We start from the raw sequence: 22,687 nt of genomic DNA, 5'->3' as shown, positions 1-22,687 counted from the left end.
GTTTTGCAAAATGACCTACCTCTGGCTATTCCAGTTTACTCTCTCATATTTAAAGCCGCAAGTATCCCTTCCTGGTGAAATTCGAACGTGTTAGAATGGGAATAGATTTTAGTTTTGTGTGTTTTGTTGGCAAATAAAACAGGTTTTTTCGTTGAGATGCGTCATAATTAATCACTTAGGCCTTCAGCCTTTGTGATTAGATTACTTCTCAAAACAGTGTTTTATCTGCCAATAAAGCACGCAAAACTAAAATCTATTTCCTAAGTAGAATACATCATAAAAACATTATTGAAAAGAAGGATCAAACAGCAATTTGGAAAGCAGCATGTATTGTACTTCACTGAAGTAAGTTTAAAGGTTTTATTGATCATAATTATGCACAATACTTACGGAGAGATTAAACTGTTCTTTTAAAGAAGGGTTTTCCCTACAATACGATAAAACTAGCTATAGCAGTTTACTAGGCACAATGTTGCTACACCTTTCAAATCTAGTATGGTAATATATGTCCTGCATAGCTATAAAACATATCTTATGATATTTAAAGATGGTCAAATGTATATTTATACAAATTGAGTGGGCATCTAACTTATCTCTACTGATAAAATAATACTGACATGCATTTCTGACAAGATGTTGCACATATGCTCCTAAGTTACAAAATAAGAGTTACAAGACCAGTGTTTGTGGATATTGTAAGTTCACCAATACAATCCTTGAATTCAGAGACTGCTTACAAACAGGAACTCAGCTTTATAGTAAATCAGTGATCATAACTTAAGGTAGAACTGTATGTTTGCATCAAATTTTGTTCTACAATGCAGAACTTGATTAAACAATGATTTTTCAGAACTTCAGAATGTACTTTTAAAAAATTCATCGCATTAAAAAATAAGGCTGTATGCTTGATTGTTTGTTAGACTCAGGGCTCCAGATAAGATGCGTATTAGCTTAAATTAAGCTTTGAAATAATGCATAAACGCATGTCTGATAATTTTTAAGGGTATAAAAACATGCATGTAATTACAGAAATGCACACGCATGTCTGATAATTTTTAAGGGTATAAAAACATGCATGTAATTACAGAAATGCACACAATGACTTTTACTAGCGTTTACATAACAGAGCCTGGTCAACATTAATTCTCCCACATTGAACATACACATGCATTCAATGGTACTCTCTAAACCTAGGTTAAACTATATCATACACTCAATGCGTGCGTAAATCAAATAGTTGGGAATTAATATTGATGGTATGGTAGTGTATTTTAAAGCGGTGTCAATTTAAAATATCAACTTCAGGTGCGGAGTAAACAACCTAAGAACATAACAAGAGGGCCAAGATGGCCCTAGGTCGCTCACCTAAGAAACACACCATAACAGTGTAAAACATGTTTGACCTAGTGATTTCATGGAAACAAATATTCTGACCAATTTTCATTAAGATTGGACCAAAAAATTGGTCTCTTGCGATAAAACAAGCATTTTCTTAGATATGACCTAGTTTTTGACCCTAGATGACCCATGTTCAAACTCGACCTAGATTTCATCAAGGCAATCATTCTGACCAAACTTCATGAAGATCAATTGAAAAATACAGCCTCTATCACATACACAAGTTTTTTCTTTGATTTGACCAAGTGACCTAGTTTTTGACCTCAGATGACCCATATTCAAATTCGACCTAGATTTCATCAAGGCAATCATCCTGACCAAATTTCATAAAAATCAATTGAAAAAAACAGTCTCTATCGCATACACAAGATTTTTCTTTAATTTGACCTAGTGACCTAGTTTTTGATCTCAGATAACCCATATTCAAACTCGACCTAGATTTCATCAAGGCAATCACTCTGACAAAATTTCATGAAGATCAATTGAAAAATACATCCTCTATTGCATACACAATGTTTTTCTTTGATTTGACCTAGTGACCTAGTTTTTGACCCCAGATGACCCATTTTCGAACTCGTCCTATATTTTATCAAGGTAATCATTCTGGCTAAATTTCATGAAGATCAGTTGAAAAATACAGCCTCTATTGCATACACAAGGTTTTTCTTTGATTTGACCTAGTGACCTAGTTTTTCACCCGAGATGACCCATTTTCGAACTTGGTCTAAATTTCATCAAGGTAATCATTCTGACTAAAATTCATGAAGATCAATTGAAAAATACAGCCTCTATCGCATACACAAGGTTTTTCCTTGATCTGACCTAGTGACCTAGTTTTTGACCCCAGATGACCCATTTTCGAACTCGGCCTAGATTTTATCAAGGTAATCATTCTGACCAAAATTCATGAAGATCAATTGAAAAATACCACCTCTATCGCATACACAAGGTTTTTCTTTGATTTGGCCTAGTGACCTAGTTTTTGACCCGAGATGACCCATTTTCGAACTCGGCCTAGATTTCATCAAGGCAATCATTCTGACCAATATTCATGAAAATCAATTGAAAAATACAGCCTCTAGCGCATACACAAGGTTTTTCTTTGATTTGACCTAGTGACCTAGTTTTTGACCCGAGATGACCCATTTTCGAACTCGGCCTAGATTTCATCAAGGCAATCATTCTGACCAATATTCATGAAGATCAATTGAAAAATACAGCCTCTATCGCATACACAAGGTTTTTCTTTGATTTGACCTAGTGACCTAGTTTTTCACCCGAGATGACCCATTTTCGAACTCAGCCTAGATTTCATCAAGGTTATCATTCTGACCAATATTCATGAAGATGAATTGAAAAATTCAGCCTCTATCGCATACACAAGGTTTTTCTTTGATTTGACCTAGTGACCTAGTTTTTGACCCGAGATGACCCATTTTCGAACTCGGCCTAGATTTCATCAAGGCAATCATTCTGACCAATATTCATGAAGATTAATTGAAAAATACAGCCTCTATCGCATACACAAGCTAAATGTTGACAGACAGACGACAGACAGACGACAGACGGACGACAGACGACGGACGCCGGACATCGAGCGATCAGAAAAACTCACCTGAGCATTGCTCAGGTGAGCTAAAAAGTGAACAAACACTCTACACATTCTTTAAACCAACAAAAATATGATCCCCAATATTAGTTAAAGATATATTGAATATTCTATTGGCTTCGGTAGCGAATGTGAAGCCAAAGCAAGCCGAGGGAAACTTGAATGCTGAACTGAAACTGAACTGCAAACAAATTTATGGGTGTTACACTCAATAAATATGTTATATATATATAATTTTCTTCATTTAAGGAACAAATTAGAAGGAAATAATTTTCCCTTTAAAACTGTAATGTAGTCATCGGTAGGTGACTTTGTGAACTTAAGCGTGGAACGGTTTGCACGATATTTGCGGTGATTGTATTGTGAAAGTCAATCAGCTTTGGGTAACCGACAGGTTAACATAGACAGACTTTACATTTTAAATGCAGAGTAAATAATATACAGTAGCATTCATATATGATATAGCTGGTTGAATACAAAATTAATGTATTATGATGATGATATGAATTATGATTATTCATTTTATGATGATAAATATTGATATATTACTAATATTTAACAGTACTTATCAGCCATGTGTATTCATACAGTCACCCAAGTGCTACATTTACAAATTACAAATTGAATTTGAAAGGTATGTTGTGTTGTGTTTTAATCTGATATAGTTAGGTGACCAAGATGAATTAAGGGAAAACTGATTTCTGGTTTGTACATTTACAAATTTTCAGGATTAATTTTACTCCTAGTCAATTTCAGATTTTTCTATTTTACGCATTTGCAAAAATTATGAAGAGTAAATACTCATGGGCCAAAAATAAATACATTGTATCTGGAGCCCTGTAGACTGATTTGAAAAATTATGACCTCAAGCAAATTTTATAATGGGAGTCTATGGGAAAATCACAATTCCGTTTACATTTTCATGAAAAGGAATTTGTTTACAATGTAGATTTTGATGAAACTTTTCAAAGTTGTAAATCAACATATCGTCTATTACATGGTTAAATAAAATATTGTTCTGATAACTGGCCACAATTCAGAGATATTTAGTTGAAGGCATTATTTGTAATCAATTAATAAATGTACACGCAAGCTGATATCTATAAGCAGGAAAGATTTTCCATTTGCAAAATAAAAAAGAATTTTAATGTCAATGCTGACTGTATGACACACAGAAAATTAAATATATTTAGAAACAAAGGTTTCACTTTCCTAACATACTGATAATTTAGAATTAGAAACGAAATAAATATACTACTGTATAGAAGTACTAACATAAATAATGAGATCACAAACTTCAGAATAAAATCATGAAAAAAACCCATCTTTTTCATTTGACTATCTAGTCATAACTTTTTTGTACAGATCTGATGGACATGACAATAAAAAAATGCCAAACCTACATCATGCCTTCTGTAGGGCACAATAAAAATGGATCACTATAATTTGCAGATAAATCTGACCAAAAAAAGAGAAACAACATTAAATATATTCAAGTCACTAATGTTAGCTAAACTCTTGTTTAAAACATGTATATACAGTTCCTTGATAAATTACTAGAACAAAGGCACATTGTCAATGGATTTTTCATAAATAAAATAAATTAACACATTATGTACATTCAAGCACTTTGATAAATACACATAACTCCTATGAAATATCCAAGTAGCTAAATCTACAACACAATTTGAACTATTGCATATAATTATCTGTTGAACTACTACAACTTGCTTCATAAAATCCTTGCAAAAAAAGACCGTTTATAAAGGTTGTAAACAAAATCCTGTTGTTTTTTTTACAAATTCCCATCCAAAACTTGCTGGAAAAGTGAATACTGGTCTAAAAATAAACATCATCAGTAATAATTTGTGAATAATTTTACACAACTGCAATTTGCAAGAAACTGTCAGTCTATTTTGAGTTATATCCATAACTTTTCTATTGCAAGAAAGAAGTCATGCAATTTATCACTATAGTTTTAAAAAATTTGCTTTGAATTTTCGAGATTTGAAAATTACATGCAATTCTACTGTATAAAGCACATTTTGTTTTATTCGTTGTTTTATGCCAGTTAAGAAACCATACCTTACTGTAATATTACACTTAAACTGGACGACTTAGTCTGATTTTGTAATTTTTCATATTCCCTGCCAGAGATGGATTACAAAGAGATGAAGTAAGCTACATGAAGAATTGTCACATGATTAATGTACATGAAGTTTACTTAACAAAAATTCTGAAAATGATCATGGATAACAATTTTTACATTCCTTCACTTTTACCATACAGTTTCAGTGGTGTGTGTTAAAATACCCTGAAATCCCGAAAATAAGCCGCGGCTTATTTCATATTTTCGTAAGGAATTGGTGGCTTATTTTCGAGACCGGCTTATTCTTGAGTCCGGCGAACTTTCGAGTACATATATCCTGTAACGATTTAAAAACCGGCGTATTTTCGAGTGCCACTTTTTTATACCATAATGATAGTAAAAACATCGATGTCGGTAAATACTTATACTTCTGACATAATTACCCATAGAAAAAGTTTTGTCTGGCCTAACAAACAAAACACACCTATGTTTCGATCGCCAAACCGTGAACGGGTATGAATAACTTGCATAATACGTGACAAACACCGCATTGTGATATCAATTTAACAGTTTTATAGGCTTTCTTATATAGTGGTATAATTACATGTACAATGGTGTTTTACAAGTTGTAAATAATGAAAACGCCAAAACAAAATGGTAGAAGCTATACGAGGGAATTTAAACTGAAAGTTGCGTCTCATTACAAAACGTTGTCAGCTGGAAATATTAAAGATAAAGTAATAGACACAGCCCGACATTTTAACATAGAAGAAACCAATGTTAAACGTTGGCTGAAAGCTCAGGCGGACATTAAAATTTCGCCAAAAGGTTCTAAAAGTACCGTTTCGGGACAGAGAGCTTTATTTCCTGACATGGGATCTCAGTTTCATCACGAATTTCTTGAAATTAGACAAGGACTGAAAACAAAAGCTTGGTGGTTCAAATCCCGTGGAAAGGAACTTTGATACAAAAAGGGGAACGGCTTATTTTTGAGTACGGCTTATTTATGAGCCCTTTTTGCCTGTAGTGAAATGGTGGCTTATTTTCGAGACCGGCTTATTATTGAAACCGGCGTATTTTCGGGATTTCAGGGTATACATATAAACTTAATCGTCCTGAGGCAAGTACGTTCTGCAAGTATAAACAACATTCAGAATCTTCTGTTGGATTTGATCGGACTAACAGACATATCAAGATCATCGGAATTTTCGAAAAGTCGCTTCTTTGGTTCTGGAAGAGCGAAAGTGTCATTCTTTGACGAGTAATCTCCTGATACATTTGACACATAGCTGTAATGTCCAGATTCTGCTATCGGATCTAGCCCTTTAGACGAGTATGTATTAGCAGGCAAACTGCTTGTGTACGTTGAGGTTGTGAAGGTTAATGGAACACTATGGGCGGTGGAGTATGAAGAACTAGAGGTCAGAGAGGTCAAGGTCGTAGGTAGGTACGATGATGCGGATGATGGTCCGGGATATGATGACAGACCAAGTGATGATGATGATGATCCTGCAGAAGAAGCAGACAATAAATTAGCTTGAGACGACAATGATGAAGCAGAAAATGGAATATTATTCACAGCAACTTTTGTAGAAAAGTTAGAAAAATCTGTGCCATCTTTATAGTTATTATCATTATATGAAGGAACACTCTTACTACTAGCGGAATACATATCATCAGATCTATAGTTAGAGCTAGCACCATATTCTAATTTATCACTAGTAAAGTCACTATTTCTAGCACCTAATGAACTCTTAGCGTAGTTGTTCGAGTCTGACTGGCCCATATATGGTACTGAAGTTCTGGTCTCGAACCTATCACCATAACTGCTACTGGCACCTGTATTAAGGTTAGTGGAGTTAGTGTTGTTAGGTAAGCTATGATAACCTTCACCGGGATTAGTGTAAGTCGAGGCTGAACCAAGGTAAGGAGGTAGCTGACTTGAGTACGAACCTTGGGTTGTGCTTCGTGCTGGTGTAAAGTCCGGCACCCTGGTCCCTGTGGGAGGTTTCTGAGACAGATCAGTTGGCAAGGACGAAGGACCTGAATAGGGTCCACTTGATTTAGTTAGTGATGTGTAATCAGTGTTAGTAGTGAGGGTGGGAGTGCTACGACCAGAACCAGTGCTAGCAGTGTAAGTATACTTATCAGTGTTAGATTTAGAGAAGGCCATGTATTCAGAGTGTGTAGGAATGGTGGGTGTGACCCTACCAGAGGAGTACTGCTTGTCTAAATCACTACCAGTGCTAGAGAGGGGCATTGTTGGTGTTTGCCGACCAGACGGTGGAAGTTTTCTACCAATATCCATTTCCTTTGTGCTTGCAGAGATGGAAGACATTCTGTCGGAGGAGTAACCTTGTGCATTTGAATCAGTACCAACCCTGCTGTACCGATCACCTGCAGTGCTACCTGTACCCTGTGAACCCAAAATGTCGTGCTTGGCTGTTACCGGTGCATTGCTCGGCAAGCTGCCAGATTTCACATCTAGTTTGTTTTCTTCCTCACCATACGATCGCCGCCCCATATACCCCGGGAAACTGGATCTTGACTTCAGACCTAAAGAGTCTTCTACAGAACTGTATTTATTCTGGTAGCCAGTGGATTGTCTGGCTAACAGCAGATTGTCTAATGAAGGTGTTCGAGTCAGCGTTGTTCTACCCGTAGTCAGTCCACCCATATACCTATTTTGACTGTTGCTTGAATACATATTTGAAGTTGTAGGAAGGGCGCTGCTTGGTCTTTCATGCGGATCTGCTGCTGCAACAAAAATATTGTCTAACGATCCTGATCTTACATGCCTCCCTCTAGAATAACTATCAAGGGATGATGTAAACTTGCTGGTATCAGTCTTAACATTTGACATAAAATCTTGCCCTGCCCCACTCCTCTCGCCTATACTGCCTGTTGAGGCTCTAAATGCAGTATCTATTTCTGAATCTATTGATTGGTACTTTGCCAGATCATCTGTCACAGGATCTGTAACTCTTGTATGAACATTCTTTTCTGCACGATTTAATATTTTCATGCAATCTGTAAATTCTGGTGTCAATGATATGTTTAATTCATCCAGTTCACTTTCTATATAATGTGTGTCATCTAAATCACTTTTATCGAGGTCATCTACTCTATCTCTTGCGTCCCGTGACCTTCTAGGTCCACTGTCAAGGTCATCCAAGAGATCTGACCTTTTTCTGCTTTCATAATCACTTGCCCTTGATCTAGATGAATAATCCCGATCACGAGTCCTCTTGGAGTCTAAGTCACTTGGTTCATCCAGTACACTGTCATCAGCACTATATTTTTTCCTGGGTTTTGAATAAATGTCATCCTCATAGTCTCTGTCACTTGATGACCTTGACCTACTTTTTAGAAAAAGTAAGTCATCATCCTTTGAATACCTATCACTTGACTTTAGATTATAACTGTCTGACAGTGAATCTTTTGACAAGTCCGTAGAGAAACCTGATTTGTCACTAGAACTCTGTTTATTACTGGCACCATTTGTTTTCTTTAGCACGCCTTTCACTGGTGATGCTCGTCCATTTGCTAGTCCACTTGCATTTGCTGACATTTTCAGTGGACTTGGAAGTTCAAGGTCAAATGACATTGTGCTATTTGTGTTTTTGTTAAGGTCAAAGGTCACTCTTTTCTTGCCACCATTATCTCCATTCATTTTAGCACCCTGTGACCTTCCATCACTTTTGTAATCATCATTATAATCACCATTTCGCTCATAGTAATATTTAGACCTCTCACCTGCACTTGATTTAGCACCTGTGTCATCTGAAAACAATTGTCTTCTTGAGGGATTATCTGCCCCTATTCCATACTCTCTGGACGGAGGTACTTTTGAATCTGAAGAGTACTTCCTGTTTGCAATGTCACCATTAGTCAAATGCTTGTCATCCCTATCAGAAGCAGAACTAGGTCTCTTCGAAGACCCAGATTTTCCACGATAATCGTCAAGTTCTGCTTCAAGTTCTTCAATGTACTTATCAGATCTTTCAAGTGCTTTTGTGAGTCTAGTGACATCTTTTTCTGCACTGGCAAGTTTTGTTTCAAGTGTGGACACTGTGATCCTCCCATATCTGAAACAGTTCAACATCATCAATACCCAACATTTCAAACAGAATATACGTAATTTTAGCCAAATGTTGGATTAAACCAACAACTTACATTTTTAACCCAGTTACCTTTGTTTTAAACTTGACCTAGATTCTATAAGATAAACAGTTTAACAAAGTTTTATGAAGATCAAGAAGAAAACATGGCCTATACTGTCTGTGTTCACAAGGACATAACCTTGTGACCTTGTTTTTCTAGGACATAACCTTGTGACCCTGTTACAAATTTGTCCTAGATTTCATCCAGACAAACCCATTCTGACAACGTTTTGTGAAGATCAAGCAGAAAATATGTATTAACAAGGATTTTATGTGATTTGACCTAGTTTTTTTACATCAGATAACGCCTCTTCGAACTTGACCTAGATTTTAGAGAGATACATTCTCGCAAAGTTTTAGGAAGATCTGGTAAAAAAAATGTGGCTTTTAAGTGTTATAAAGCATTTGACCTTGTGACCTACATTTTTGAGCTTTAGCCAGATTTCATAGAGACAAACATTCTGAACAAGTTTTGCAAAGATGAAGCAAAAAATGTAGCCTTGACAGTTTTGACAGCTTTTCTCTGATTTGACCTAGTGACCTAATTTTTAACCTCACATAACCCAGTTTCAATTCTGATACAGATTTCATAAAAACAAACATTCCAACAAAGTTTTACAATAATCAGACAGAATATGTGGTCATTTTTATTATTTGGCCAAGAGAAATAGTTTTTGACCCCAGAAGACCTAGTAACAGGTTCTGCCAGGATATTATTGACAGAAACATTCTGACCAAGTTTCATTAAGCCTAGGCCAGGACTGTGACCTCTAGAGTGATAACAGTCAATTTTTGATGACAACAGACACAGGGCAATCTCAACAACTCACCTTGAACAATAAGTTCATTGTGTGCTAAAAACACAATTCTCTCAATGTATTCCATTTTAATCAAACTGCCTAACTCAATGAAAATTTAACCAACACGAGACTTATACTATATGCCCAACTAGGCTTTGTAGTGAATTTATACTGCCTGTTCCTATGAAGTTTCGTTGAAATCTGACACCAATAGTACAACAGATGTCCAGACAAGCTCAATACAGAAAGACCTTTTTGGGGAGCCATAACTCTGAAATTTATAATCATTGCTGAAAAATTTTATAACAAGAGGGCCATGAAGGCCCTGTATCGCTCACCTGACCTATTGACCTAAAAATCATCAAGATAGTTTCATCAAGATATGGTCATAAATGCGGCCTCTAAAGTGTTAACTAGCTTTTCCTTTGATTTGACCCAGTGATCTAGTTTTTGACCCCACATGACCCAGATTCTAACTTGACCTAAACATCATCAAGATTTACATTCTGACTAAGTTTCATGAAGATACAGTCATAAATGTGGCCACTAAAGTGTTAACAAGCTTTTCCTTTGATTTGACCCAGTGACCTAGTTTATGATCCCACCTGACCCAGATTTGATCTTGACCTATAGATCATCAAGATTAACATTCTGACCATGTTTCATTAAGATATGGTCATAAATGTGGCCTCTAGAGTGTTAACTAGCTTTTCCTTTGATTTGACCCAGTGATCTAGTTTTTGACCCCACATGACCAAGATTCAAACTTGACCTAAAGATCATCAAGATTTACATTCTGACTAAGTTTCATGAAGATACAGTCATAAATGTGGACACTAAAGTGTAAACAAGCTTTTCCTTTGATTTGACCCAGTGACCTAGTTTATGATCCCACCTGACCCAGATTTGATCTTGACCTATAGATCATCAAGATTAACATTCTGACCAAGTTTCATTAAGATATGGTCATAAATGTGGCCTCTAGAGTGTTAACTAGCTTTTCCTTTGATTTGACCTGGTGACCTTGTTTTTGACCCCAGATGACCCAAAACCAAACTCGTGCAAGATTTTATTAAGGGTAACATTCAGACTAAGTTTCATTAAGATTCGGCCAAAATTGTGACCTCTAGAGTGTTAACAAGCTTTTCCTTTGATTTGACCCTATGACCTAGTTTTTGACCCCAGATGACCCGATACTGAACCCATCCAATATTTTATTGAGGGTAACATTCTGACCAAGTTTCATTAAGATTGGGCCAAAATTGTGACCTCTAGAGTGTTAACAAGCTTTCCTTTGATTTGACGTGGTGACCTACTTTTTGACCCCAGATAACCCAATATCAAACTCGTCCAAGATTTTATTGAGGGTAACATTCTGACCAAGTTTCATTAAGATTAGGTCAAAATTGTGACCTCTAGAGTGTTAACAGTCAAATTGTTGACGACGACGGACGGACGACTGACGAACAACGACGGACGAAGGGCGATCACAAAAGCTCACCTTGAGCACTTTGTGCTCAGGTGAGCTAAAAATCTGACCAATAGTTCAGGTAAAGGTACACTAAAATGACTTCAAGCACTTTGTCTCCAATTGTTGGAATTCTGATAAAACTAACTTGTGTTCTATAACAACTGAGAACTTTAGAACATGAAACGGAGGAGAAGGACTATCTTCAAACACTGTAACTTTGGTCAGTGCATTTTCAAGTGCATTTGATCAAGGGATTCTAAGTCTCTCCTATCAAATGAGCTCGCTGTGCCTGCCAAAAATTTGAAATAAAACTGAAATTTAGAACCACCTGACTTCTTACTGCTTGGCCTTGTTCAATCTTTCTGTCTATTCATTTTACTAAAAATATCTACAATACAAACTGCAAGCATAATACAGTACAAGGAAAATACATGATAATGTATCTCTTACATATCTAAAAGACAAAGAAGACTGAAATTGTGTGTTACTGTGCAACACATAAGACATACACAGTTTGTACGTTACTAATATTATTGTCATAGCATTCAACGTCATAGAGAAATCCCTGAAAAACAGGCAAATATCTGATGAATATCTATAAAGATGTAGATAAAAATCCTTAATAATGTATCACAATTGAAGTAATAGAGCTCAAACATTATTTTGCTCTTGAATAAACTCATTGTTGTTCAGATATGAATTACTATATCACGAAAGCACAACTCATGATATAATTCTTTCACATCTGAACTCCAAACGTTGATTTTATTCAACCACAAGTCACCTAATGAGATATATTATTTCTTAAATATACCAACTCTACAGACTTCAGTTGCACTGCCTAAGGCACCAGAAAAAAAAGAGCATGTTAAGAGTGCAGACTTTCTTTAGAATGTTTACCTGTGTGGGGACCTGCCTGCCAACTCTTGTCGTAAATGCTGGTTCTCTCTGTTCAAGCTCAGATTCTCATCTTTCAAGTTTGTATTCTCCTATAATATATAATGCTGAATTTAGTACTACAACTGGTGACTGGGTAATTTTGAAATAAATCTTATTCCATCATTCGATAAGAAAACACACATATTTGCATAATTATGAATTTATATTTAATTTTTCTGTAATACTTTTTGAAATAATGCCGCCGAACAAGTATCTGAATTTGTGTGTTGCTCTAAAACAAATAAAAAACATTGCCAATAACACACAATCTCAGAACAGAATCCTAACTAATTAAGGAAATGTTACCACTTAGTCTTGAACTTTATCATCTTTTTACAAGCTAACTTTTAACGTACAAAGTTTGTGCCAAATGAAAATAAGACTATTTTTACCAAATTAATTTTAGACCAGCATCTAGTATTCTTCTTTTCTTAAGATTTTTTTAAAAATTAATATCTGAATTCATTTACAAAAGATACCAATTAATCATTTTAGAAGCAATAAAGTATCCTTCACCTGTTTAAGCCTAGTCTGCTCCCCTTTAACTTTCTCATACATTTTGGTGGCATCCTGGAGTTTCTTGGTGAGAGCCAGTAAATGACTACTATCAGTAGCTTTGGAACTTCCACTTTCAGATCTGTATCATAACAAATACATTAGTAAATCTACACACTATTGACCGAATTACTCTGTCAGTATCTAGTCTGTTGTTATGTTGGTTAGATTTTATTTTACACTGACACAGTTCTGGTCATTTAGTGACTTTCAAGAGTCAGTAATGGAGGAAGATCCCGTGTCACCCTCCTTTCATTGATAGGTAAGTTTAGCATAAGATGACTTTCTCACAAGACTATTCAAGCAGAGTGCGAACCCAAAGAGGCAAGGGGCTGGTGATATAAAGTCAGTGACCTCAACCACTCAGCCCACAACAATGTCATATATATATATCAAACTCTCAATAAACCCGGGTACCCCTAAAATCATTTGTGAACACAATGCTGTATTTTTGACGCTTACTGCATCATATTTACAACAAAGCATACAATTATAAGAAAACAAAACATTTCTATTATTTCTCCACAGATTCTTCTCTATATCAAATTATCCCAAGAAAATTGATTTAAATTGATCTTAACATAACAATCTTTTGCCCTAAACTGACTGTTCATCCCCAAACAGATGAACATTATTGTTTAAGCAAAGTGCAGTCCTTGCTTGACAGGTACATCTTTTAAACTTTTATATCGAAGAAAGTACTGGTAAAGGAATATTATAAAATGTTAATATTTCAAACTATATATCTTTCTGGACAGTAATCTTAATAATTTATGAATAAGTACTCTAGTTCCATTTTACGATTAGCAGTTTCCCTTCAAGTTCGGGAAATGTACTTTCAAATGAAAGTTATAAAGTCATAAATGTATACATACAAGTCTATGCATGTTTGTTTGTCATTTTGCAGTAACGGTAATCAGAATATAAAATGCAATTCAAGTGAAGTCATGAGAACTTTTATACTTTTGACTAAAGATATAAAGAAGGTTAAACAAAACTGCATAATTATACTATAAAAAGAATATTATCTTGTAATTAAATCAGTGTGGCCTAAGGGAATCATACACAAAATTTAAGTACTTTTTATCAAAACACTTACCTGAAATAAATATACTTCTCACACAATGTATACAATTAACAGAATAGTATTTTATTAACTTTTAACTGATTTGTCAACATTAACATTAAAATTGCCCTCATTTATAAACTACAAGAGATTTAAATAAATACAAACATCCTAATGTACAAGTTAAATTTACGCCGTCATACCGGTAATTTGAATAATATGGCCGTTTTCTATCTTTAATTTTGGAAGAAGACCATAGGCATGGAGGGCACCCTAAGTGAGGCCCAAAATCCCAGATGTGAAGGGGGCAATGGATTTGATGTTGGCTGATTTACCAACCAGCTGAGGACACCTCTTCTACAGCCTGTTATCAAACTGAGCTGGATGACCAATACCTTCATGATTTGGATATATATCACAGAAACATTCAGAAAAGCTCAGGCCGTAAACTAGGACCACTAAGATTTACCTGCCAGGCTGTAGACCATCTTTTCTTGCTTGCTGCTTCAGAATCTGGTTCTCTGTCTTCAGTAGCTGTATCTCAGAATGCATGCGCTCAAATTCATTCTGCAAAATCAAGTACTATATTTATTCTGTGTAAAACAAAAACCTTTGAAACGGTCCTAATATTCAGTACAGGAACATGTATTTGAATGTCAAATTCTATGGTCGCTCAGTAGTACCAAATTTATGGTAAAACAACAAGTCTGAGTAAAAGTCTCCTTGACAAATATTTAGTATTTTATACGCATGATGAACTTTTGTGTCCTCTTTAAAAACTAAATAAGTATAAACAAAGTTAAATTTAACTGTTAAACAACAAAGTACTCATGAACAACCTAATTACACACGGTCTATCTTGGCATATAAACCATATTTTTTCCCAATAAAGTAATTTAAATCGAAGTGTTTGATTTAAATCTGATTAATCAGCATAAATTAATCCCTTGCAAGTGTTTCTGATTTTACAATAATAGAACTTCTATCCTCTGATAACCAAACGAGAAACAAACCTCATATTCTTTATAGAGCAGATCAAATCTGGCTTTTCGTAGGTCAGGGTTTGTCATTTTGTCTGTGTCTTCTTCTTGATGGCTTAAACCACCTAAACAAATACATAACAAGCTCCTTCAAGACTGGATGATATAAAATAGTTCAATGCAGAAACTTCAGAAACATGAGCCATGCCATGAGAAAATCAACATAGTGGGTTTGCGACCAGCATGGATCCAGACCAGCCTGCGCATCCGCGCAGTCTGGTCAGGATCAATGCTGTTCGCTTTTAAAGCCTATTGGAATTGGAGAAACTGTTAGCGAACAGCATGGATCCTGACCATACATGGATGCGCAGGCTGTCTGGAACCATGCTGGTCGCAAACCCACTATGTTGGTTTTCTCATGGCACGGCTCATATATGCTCTCTGAAAAGGACAAACTGTCATAAAATTAACATAAATGAAGATATTGCATGAAACTTCATTCAATTTTACATTAAAATCTGCCCTACACTCAAACTTTATAACCAGTTTTTTGCCATGTGATCTTTTTGCTACAATTTCATGAAATGGTTTCAAAAAAATTTCATGACACTATTAAAATAATGCTATTTTCTTGCAATAAATTTTCCTATACCTTACTGCCTAATCTACAAGGCAAATTACATTTATAAGTTATTCCTGTTTAAATAAGGTGGAAGTTAAACAATTTGACTATTGCTAGTCCTACCAATGATCTTTTTTCCGGCCGTCATGGCAGTTCTACATGCTGGGCACTGTTTGTTCTTCTGAAGCCAAACCTCCATACAAGGACCACAGAACACATGTTGATTTGGACATAACACCGGATTTTTAACCTACAATGAAAATTTAGATAGCAAAAAAAACCTTCACATGACACCTGCTACCACAATTTCTGTACTTGTATAACTGTTAACTAGACTAAGATTTTTGTCTGTTTTGGGTTTAACGTCATTCTTCAACAGTATTTTTAGCTAAGTAACAGCATACAGTTAACCTATCAAGTGTTCCTGGATCCTGTACCAGTACAAACCTGTGCTCCACAAGTAACTCTAAACTTCCCTACATTAATCAGATACAGGGGACAAATGATTTCAGACACAATGTCTCTTATAAAATCGTCACAGAGAACATATGCCCGTCTGGGGATCAAACTCACAACCTCCTGACCCATAGACCTACAACAGTACAAGATTAAACACTTGGGCCTGCTTTGTTTCATGCTAGTTGCCAGTAATTGAAATTTAACAGAATGAGTTAACTATTTATTTACAACAATGTATGTTTTTCTATGCCCTTTGACCTTTCAGCATTTGAAGATAAAACAGTTTTCTTCTTTAGTATATTGACTTACTGAGAATTATGATCATAACTTAATGTTCAGTAGCAAATGTTATGTTGTTGAAAGAATTCTACTTATTGTAAATATATTCTAGAAAAACATTTTCTGTTGCAGTTTGTCCCCTGTGCACCTTTTCAGTAACAATACCTTACATTACAAAGTATGTATGAATTTTTTCTGGTCCTTCGGGATCATTGATTTCAACTCATTTAGATTTGAAGATTGAATACTGCTTAAGCCAGTGCTGGAGGGCGTGGGCAGTGTTGCATTTTCCATTACTGCTCATGAACAGACTCAATCAAACTGAGTCTGCAATTTTCACCGTTTGCCTTGTTCTCGGTGCTTCCGAGGGATCTACTTTTCAGATTATATTTACTTCACAACAGCGGGTGTTAAGTGCTGTGTGGCGGCCGTAAAAAGTTGCCCCGACTTCATCTCAGTGTTGTTATATTTTCTGGTCCTTCGGGTTCATTGATTTCAACTCAGATTTGAAGATTGAATACTGCTTAAGCTGGTGCTAGGGGGCGTGGGCAGTGTTGCATTTTCCATTACTGCTCATGAACAGACTCAATCAAAGTTTCAACTATCACTATATGGGCTGTTAGTCAACTAATGTTGAAATATATATTGAAGTTTGAACTTTAAATTAATTGCCCAGTACTGACCACTATTGCCCAGTAAAACCCGGGTTTTCCTAGTATTACCAACTGGGCTAGGCAATATGCTTAAAACCCGGGTTTTTGCCAACCCTGAATCAAACAGTCTGCAATTTTCACTGTTTGCCTTGTTCTCAGTGCTTCCGAGGGATCTACTTATAAGATTATTATCCATTTAATCATTTATGAAATTTTATCACTTTTGTACAAATTTAAATTTACACATGTAAACTATGTGTAGAGACTTTCGCTAAACCGACTTAACACAAGGGGAAACAATCTGTTTATAGAGTTATATAGTTCATTGAACACTGTTTGTCAATCCTAATCCTGTCCATGTTATTTCAACATTTAACAATATAATCATTTGCATGTGAAACTGGAACATGGTTTTCATGGTGTTTATTGGACTAACAACTAGCTTGATGATCATGGTTTTGGTGGCGTTTATTGACAGTGTTTATTGGGTCTTTTTTTATTTGTTTGGGTATGATGATTTTTTAAAGAATTTTTGTTGTTAAAATTTCAGATTTTCAACATTTTTTAACAAATGCAAAATTGATAAAATGATACATAGGCATGTTTGTAATGATGAGATAAAGCTGTAGTAAAAGAATTTATGTTAGCAATTTAAAGAAATAAAAATTTTTTTTAACTTTTCTATTATTCATGTTTTACCCCCTCGTTCTGGGTAATTTAGTAAATTAAATTTACCTTGATTGGGATATGTGCCCAGCATGTTTGACAAACTGTTGACAAATTCAGTATAAATATATCACTCTTTCTCCTGGGCATTTCTTGGTTTGATCATTATGAGGATAATTTCTTTTCAAATAACTGACCACTGTAGTGAATATGCATGCTTTGTTCATGCCTAAAAGTCAAAAGGCAGTGGCTAGAGATCCGGAATCAGTTCCCTAGACTGGGAACTTATTCGTCCGGAACCGGTTCTCTAAGCAAAATACTGTGCATAGGCTAGGGAACCGGAATTTTATTTCTATGCATAATACTGCCGAAATCCACTTTGTTTCTTTTGGTAAGTATCATGTGCATGTTCTTATCTTAATTAGTTAATTAATTTTACCATTTCAGCAAGCTATGCCCTTTTATTTATTTGTGTTAAGTTTACTGTGTCTCCAGAAGTGTACTCGCCGCATACTGTCCACCATATTGGAATGATAAAACAAGAGCTGTCGGAGGACAGCAACACTCGACTATTCAACAGCCTTGTCAACTGAATGAATACAAAAGTCAATAAAAGGGGCATAATTTTGTAAAAATAGGAAAAAGGGTTATGGAACCTTCACAGAGCTTATCAGCTCATAAAGTGACCAAGTGCATGAAGTTTCAATCCTTTCCCATAAGTGGATACCGAAATACCAGCTTACATACAAAAACTTAACCAAAAACTGCTAAATCGAAAAAGGGGCATAATTTTGAAAAAAATGCAAAGTAGAGTTAAGGGACCTACACAGTGCATGTCAGATCTTGACAGTGAACAAGTGTGTGAAGTTTCAATCCATTCCCAGTAGTGGGTACTGAGATACCAGCTTACATACAAAACCTTAAGCAAGAATTTCTAAGTTGAAAAAGGGGCATAATTTTGACAAAAATGCAAAATAGAGTTAAGAGACCTACACAGGACATGTCAGATCATGACAGTGAACAGGTGTGTGAAGTTTCAATCCATTCCCATTAGTGGGTACTGAGATACCAGCTTACATACAAAACCTTAACCAAGAATTTCTATGTCAAAAAGGGGACATAATTTTGTAAAAAAGCAAAATGGAGTTATGGAACCTGTCCAATGTAGGTCAGTTTATCACAGTGAATAAGTGTGTGGAGTTTCAATCCATTCCCACAAGTGGTTACTGAGATACCAGCTTACATACAAAACCTTAACCAAATCGAGACGTGGACGCCGACGCAGACGCCGACGCATGGGTGAGTCCAATAGCTCTACTATTCTTTGAATAGTCGAGCTAATAAACTAGTATGAATGAATGCAAAATCGTCGACACTGGAGCCGAAATAAACTTGAAATTTAAACTTAAAAGGTATAAGACAATAAAAGAAACGATTAAAACATAAATAAGTAATTTCAGTATTGATTACATATCTTTGAACGTGAAATGCCGAGGTGTTACAAACCAGTATTTAAAGTGATCAAAGAATATGTATGAAGTTTTAAGGGCAATTAAATTAGTTTATTCATCTATAAACATGTAATGATGCAAATACAAACCAATATTATTCTATATTTAAATAATTTAAACATAATACAAGTTTAAAAAGCAAACTAGAGCTACCACTAAAGGTGATGAATGTACCCCCTGCATGCACTGACATAGTACATTGCAATTTGACGCACACAAGATTGCATAATTATGTGGACTGTATGTATACAGTATAGTAACAAAAAACAAAGTCCCATAACTATGCAGAATATTTATCTAAAAGAATGTAACATGCACCATGCACAACTAGGGTTGGTACTGATCACTTGTGTGAAGTTTCATTAAACTGTGTGCAAGGGTTTGGTAGATTAGGCACGCACAAGATTGCATATGCAGACTGTATGTACATAGTATGTTAACAAGAAACAAAGTCCCATAACTCTGCAATTTTTGTCACTGAAAGAACCTAACATGCCCCATGCACAACTACTGTTGTTACTGATCACTTGTGTGAAGTTTCACTAAATTGTGTCAGGAGGATGAGGAGAGATGGTGCGCACAAGATTGTGTCTATGTATATAGTATAGTAACAAAAAAAAACAAAGTCCCATAACTCTGCAATTTTTTTTTCTAAAAGAACCTAACATGCCCCATGCACAACTACTGTTGGTACTGATCACTTGTGTAAAGTTTCATTAAATTCTGTCAAGGGGATAAGGAGAGATGGTGTGCACAAGATTGCATCTACGGACAGACAGACAGACAACCTGAAACCAGTATACCCTCCCTTACAACTTTGTTGTCGGGGGGTACAATAACATTTAACAAGAGCTGTCTGTAAGACAGCCAAGCTCGACTATTCGAAATATTGTCACAGAAGCAGGAAATTATTACCCAAAATGATAAATATCAAAAGAGTTTTAAGTTCGAAAGGGGACATAATTTGACCAAAATGCATATCAGAGTTATGGGACTTGATGCTATCAACTAGTTTTATAACCCTTTAGAAACATGTTAAGTTTCAATTCCATAATCTGCATTAGTTTTGGAGATAGTAACTTGCATGTAAAACTTTAACCAGAAATTTCTAAGTCCAAAAGGGGGCATAATTTGCTCAAAATACAAGTTAGAGTTATGGAACTTGACCCAGTGAGGTTGGTAATTGACCTAGAAAAAGAATAAATAAGTTTCAAAGCTATATGCCTTTTGGTTATAGCTGTATGTACTTGCAAGCAAAACTTTAACCAGGATTTTCTAAGTCCAAAAGGGGGCATAATTTGCCCAAAATACATGTCAGAGTTATGGGACTTGATTCTATCAACAGTTTTATAACCCCGAAGACACATGTGAAGTTTCAATTCAATATCTGCATTAGTTTTGGAGATAGAAACTTGCATATAAAACTTTAACCAGAATTTCTAAATCCAAAAGCAGCCCTTTTTTTGTAAATTTGGGGACGGGTACCAGGTCCCTTTTGGAGGGGAAATTTACGTCGCGAAATCATTGTTTGGAGGAATATATTTGCTGAAAAGTTGTTAAAATCAGGACTGAAAATCAAAACTGATTTCATTTTTTTTTGCATGGGGAATTTTTGGCCAAGGTGGGGAAAAAAGTATACTTTTTAGATTGGGGAATGGGGCCGAATTTCGGCCCTAAAATCAGCATAAAAAAAGGCCTGAAAAGGGGGCATAATTTGCCCAAAATACATGTCAGAGTTATGGGACTTGATTCTATCAACAGTTTTATAACCCCGAAGACACATGTGAAGTTTCAATTCAATATCTGCATTAGTTTTGGAGACAGTAACTTGCATATAAAACTTTAACCAGAATTTCTAAATACAAAAAGGGTCATAATTTGCCCAAAATACATGTCAGAGTTATGGAACTTGACCCAGTGAGGTAGGTTATTGATCTAGAAAAAGAAATCTATATGCCTTTTAGTAATAGCTGTATGTACTTGCACGCAAAACTTTAACCAGAGTCCAAAAGGGGGCATAACTTGGCCAAAATGAAGGTCAGAGTTATGGGACTTGGTGCTATCAACTAGTTTTATAACCCCAAAGACACATGTGAAGTTTCAATTCAATATCTGCATTAGTTTTGGAGATAGTAACTAGCATGTAAAACTTTAACCAGAATTTTCTAAGTCCAAAAGGGGGCATAATTTGCTCAAAATACATGTTAAGAGTTATGGAACTTGACCCAGTGAGGTTGGTAATTGACCTAGAAAAAGAATAAATATGTTTCAAAGCTATATGCCTTTAAATGATAGCTGTATGTACTTGCATGCAAAAACTTAACCAAGGTGTGACGCCGACGCCAGGGTGAGTAGAATAGCTAGATTATTCTTCGAATAGTCAAGCTAAAAACTGTAAAGTAGTTTTCACGCATTCATTCATACTAGTTTATATCATTTGAATATGGCAGACACGGTATATATGCGGCGAGTACACTCTGGGAGACAGTAAACGCAGATAAATGCAAGGGCATGGTAAAATTAATTAAGATAATAATATGCATGACATTTACCAAGAAACAAAGTGGATTTCGGCAGTATTATGCATAGAAATAAAATTCCGGTTCCCTAGCCTATGCACGGTATTTGCTTAGAGAACCGGTTCTGGACGAATAAGGACGCAGACTAGGGAACCGATTCCGGTTCTCTAGCCACTGCCAAGTCAAAATGCATGGTTTGCAGGAGATAACAGAAACCTAGTGAAGCATCTTGGCCTACAATAAAGTTTAACAGAGTTTTCTTCATTTTTTTAAATAGCAGTTTAGCCCTGATCATTTTTTCACCTTAAATAACTCTTCTCAGAAAATGAAACACTATCATTTTTTTTTTCAAACGGAGCACTGTGATGAAGTGAACTATGCATACATCTGAAATTTATAGGTAGTGTCTAATTTAATTTTTTTAAGTTACACTGCCAGATAAATAGATAGACTGATACATAGAAAAATAGATAGATTGATAGATAGATTCATCGTAGATTATTACCACTAGTGGGTGGGGTAAAATTTGACAGGTGCCCTGGATACCAATGACGCTTTCCAAATTTCTGCTTTCAGATAATGACAGTAAGTTGCAATTTACACTTAAACACATTGAATAAGATATAAACCAATGATACATACCTTTCCCAGGCAAACTTGACATGAAATTGGCAATGTAAATGCTATTGTTGAATTCTTGTTGGATCTTGCATTCACTTCGGCCGCCATACTGTATGTACAATATCGATGCGCCGGAAAGTAGGTCAGACATTACATATTTCATTAAAGATCAAAACAAATATGCATAATCTACGAAAATGTATTTGTTACAAAACTATTTTTCTTTTTCATACACTGATATTTAAATTAATGGTTTAATAAATGCCAAAATATGTACTATTTTTATT

At 35.5% G+C, this 22,687-nt stretch overlaps 1 protein-coding gene across 4 annotated transcripts; it reads right to left on the bottom strand.

The window, feature by feature from the left end:
* Positions 1-3,040: 3,040 nt before the first annotated feature.
* On the bottom strand, positions 3,041-22,629 carry LOC123557935 (ORC ubiquitin ligase 1-like). Of its 4 annotated transcripts, none has more exons than XM_053544318.1 (8): positions 22,422-22,626; positions 15,816-15,942; positions 15,104-15,195; positions 14,560-14,657; positions 12,986-13,106; positions 12,431-12,519; positions 7,050-9,184; positions 3,041-6,605 (listed from the first exon to the last, which is right to left on the bottom strand). In XM_053544318.1, the coding sequence occupies exons 1-8, from the start codon at positions 22,506-22,508 to the stop codon at positions 6,247-6,249; spliced, it is 3,108 nt and encodes a 1,035-aa protein (XP_053400293.1). In that variant the 5' UTR covers positions 22,509-22,626; the 3' UTR covers positions 3,041-6,246. The 4 variants fall into 4 exon arrangements, with proteins under 4 accessions (XP_053400293.1, XP_045205678.2, XP_045205679.2 ...); XM_045349743.2 differs by having other exon boundaries at positions 7,602-9,184; XM_045349744.2 differs by having other exon boundaries at positions 7,308-9,184; positions 22,422-22,625.
* Positions 22,630-22,687: the final 58 nt, after the last annotated feature.

Source organism: Mercenaria mercenaria, chromosome 5 (genome assembly GCF_021730395.1).
Source record: "Mercenaria mercenaria strain notata chromosome 5, MADL_Memer_1, whole genome shotgun sequence".
NCBI lineage: Eukaryota > Metazoa > Mollusca > Bivalvia > Venerida > Veneridae > Mercenaria > Mercenaria mercenaria.
The sequence above is the reverse complement of the archived record's forward strand: the minus strand, read 5'-3'. Positions and strand labels throughout refer to the sequence as shown.

What these genes read in the sequence shown, in the direction of transcription:
- LOC123557935 (XM_053544317.1), bottom strand. Translation starts at nt 22,508, where the DNA reads ATGGCGGCCGAAGTGAATGCAAGATCCAACAAGAATTCAACAATAGCA. An exon ending in AGCAGACTAGGCTTAAACAG is followed by an intron (nt 12,520 to 12,985) that starts GTGAAGGATACT and finishes TATATATTATAG; the next exon opens with GAGAATACAAACTTGAAAGA. An exon ending in GCAGGCAGGTCCCCACACAG is followed by an intron (nt 9,185 to 12,430) that starts GTAAACATTCTA and finishes GAACTGTTTCAG; the next exon opens with ATATGGGAGGATCACAGTGT.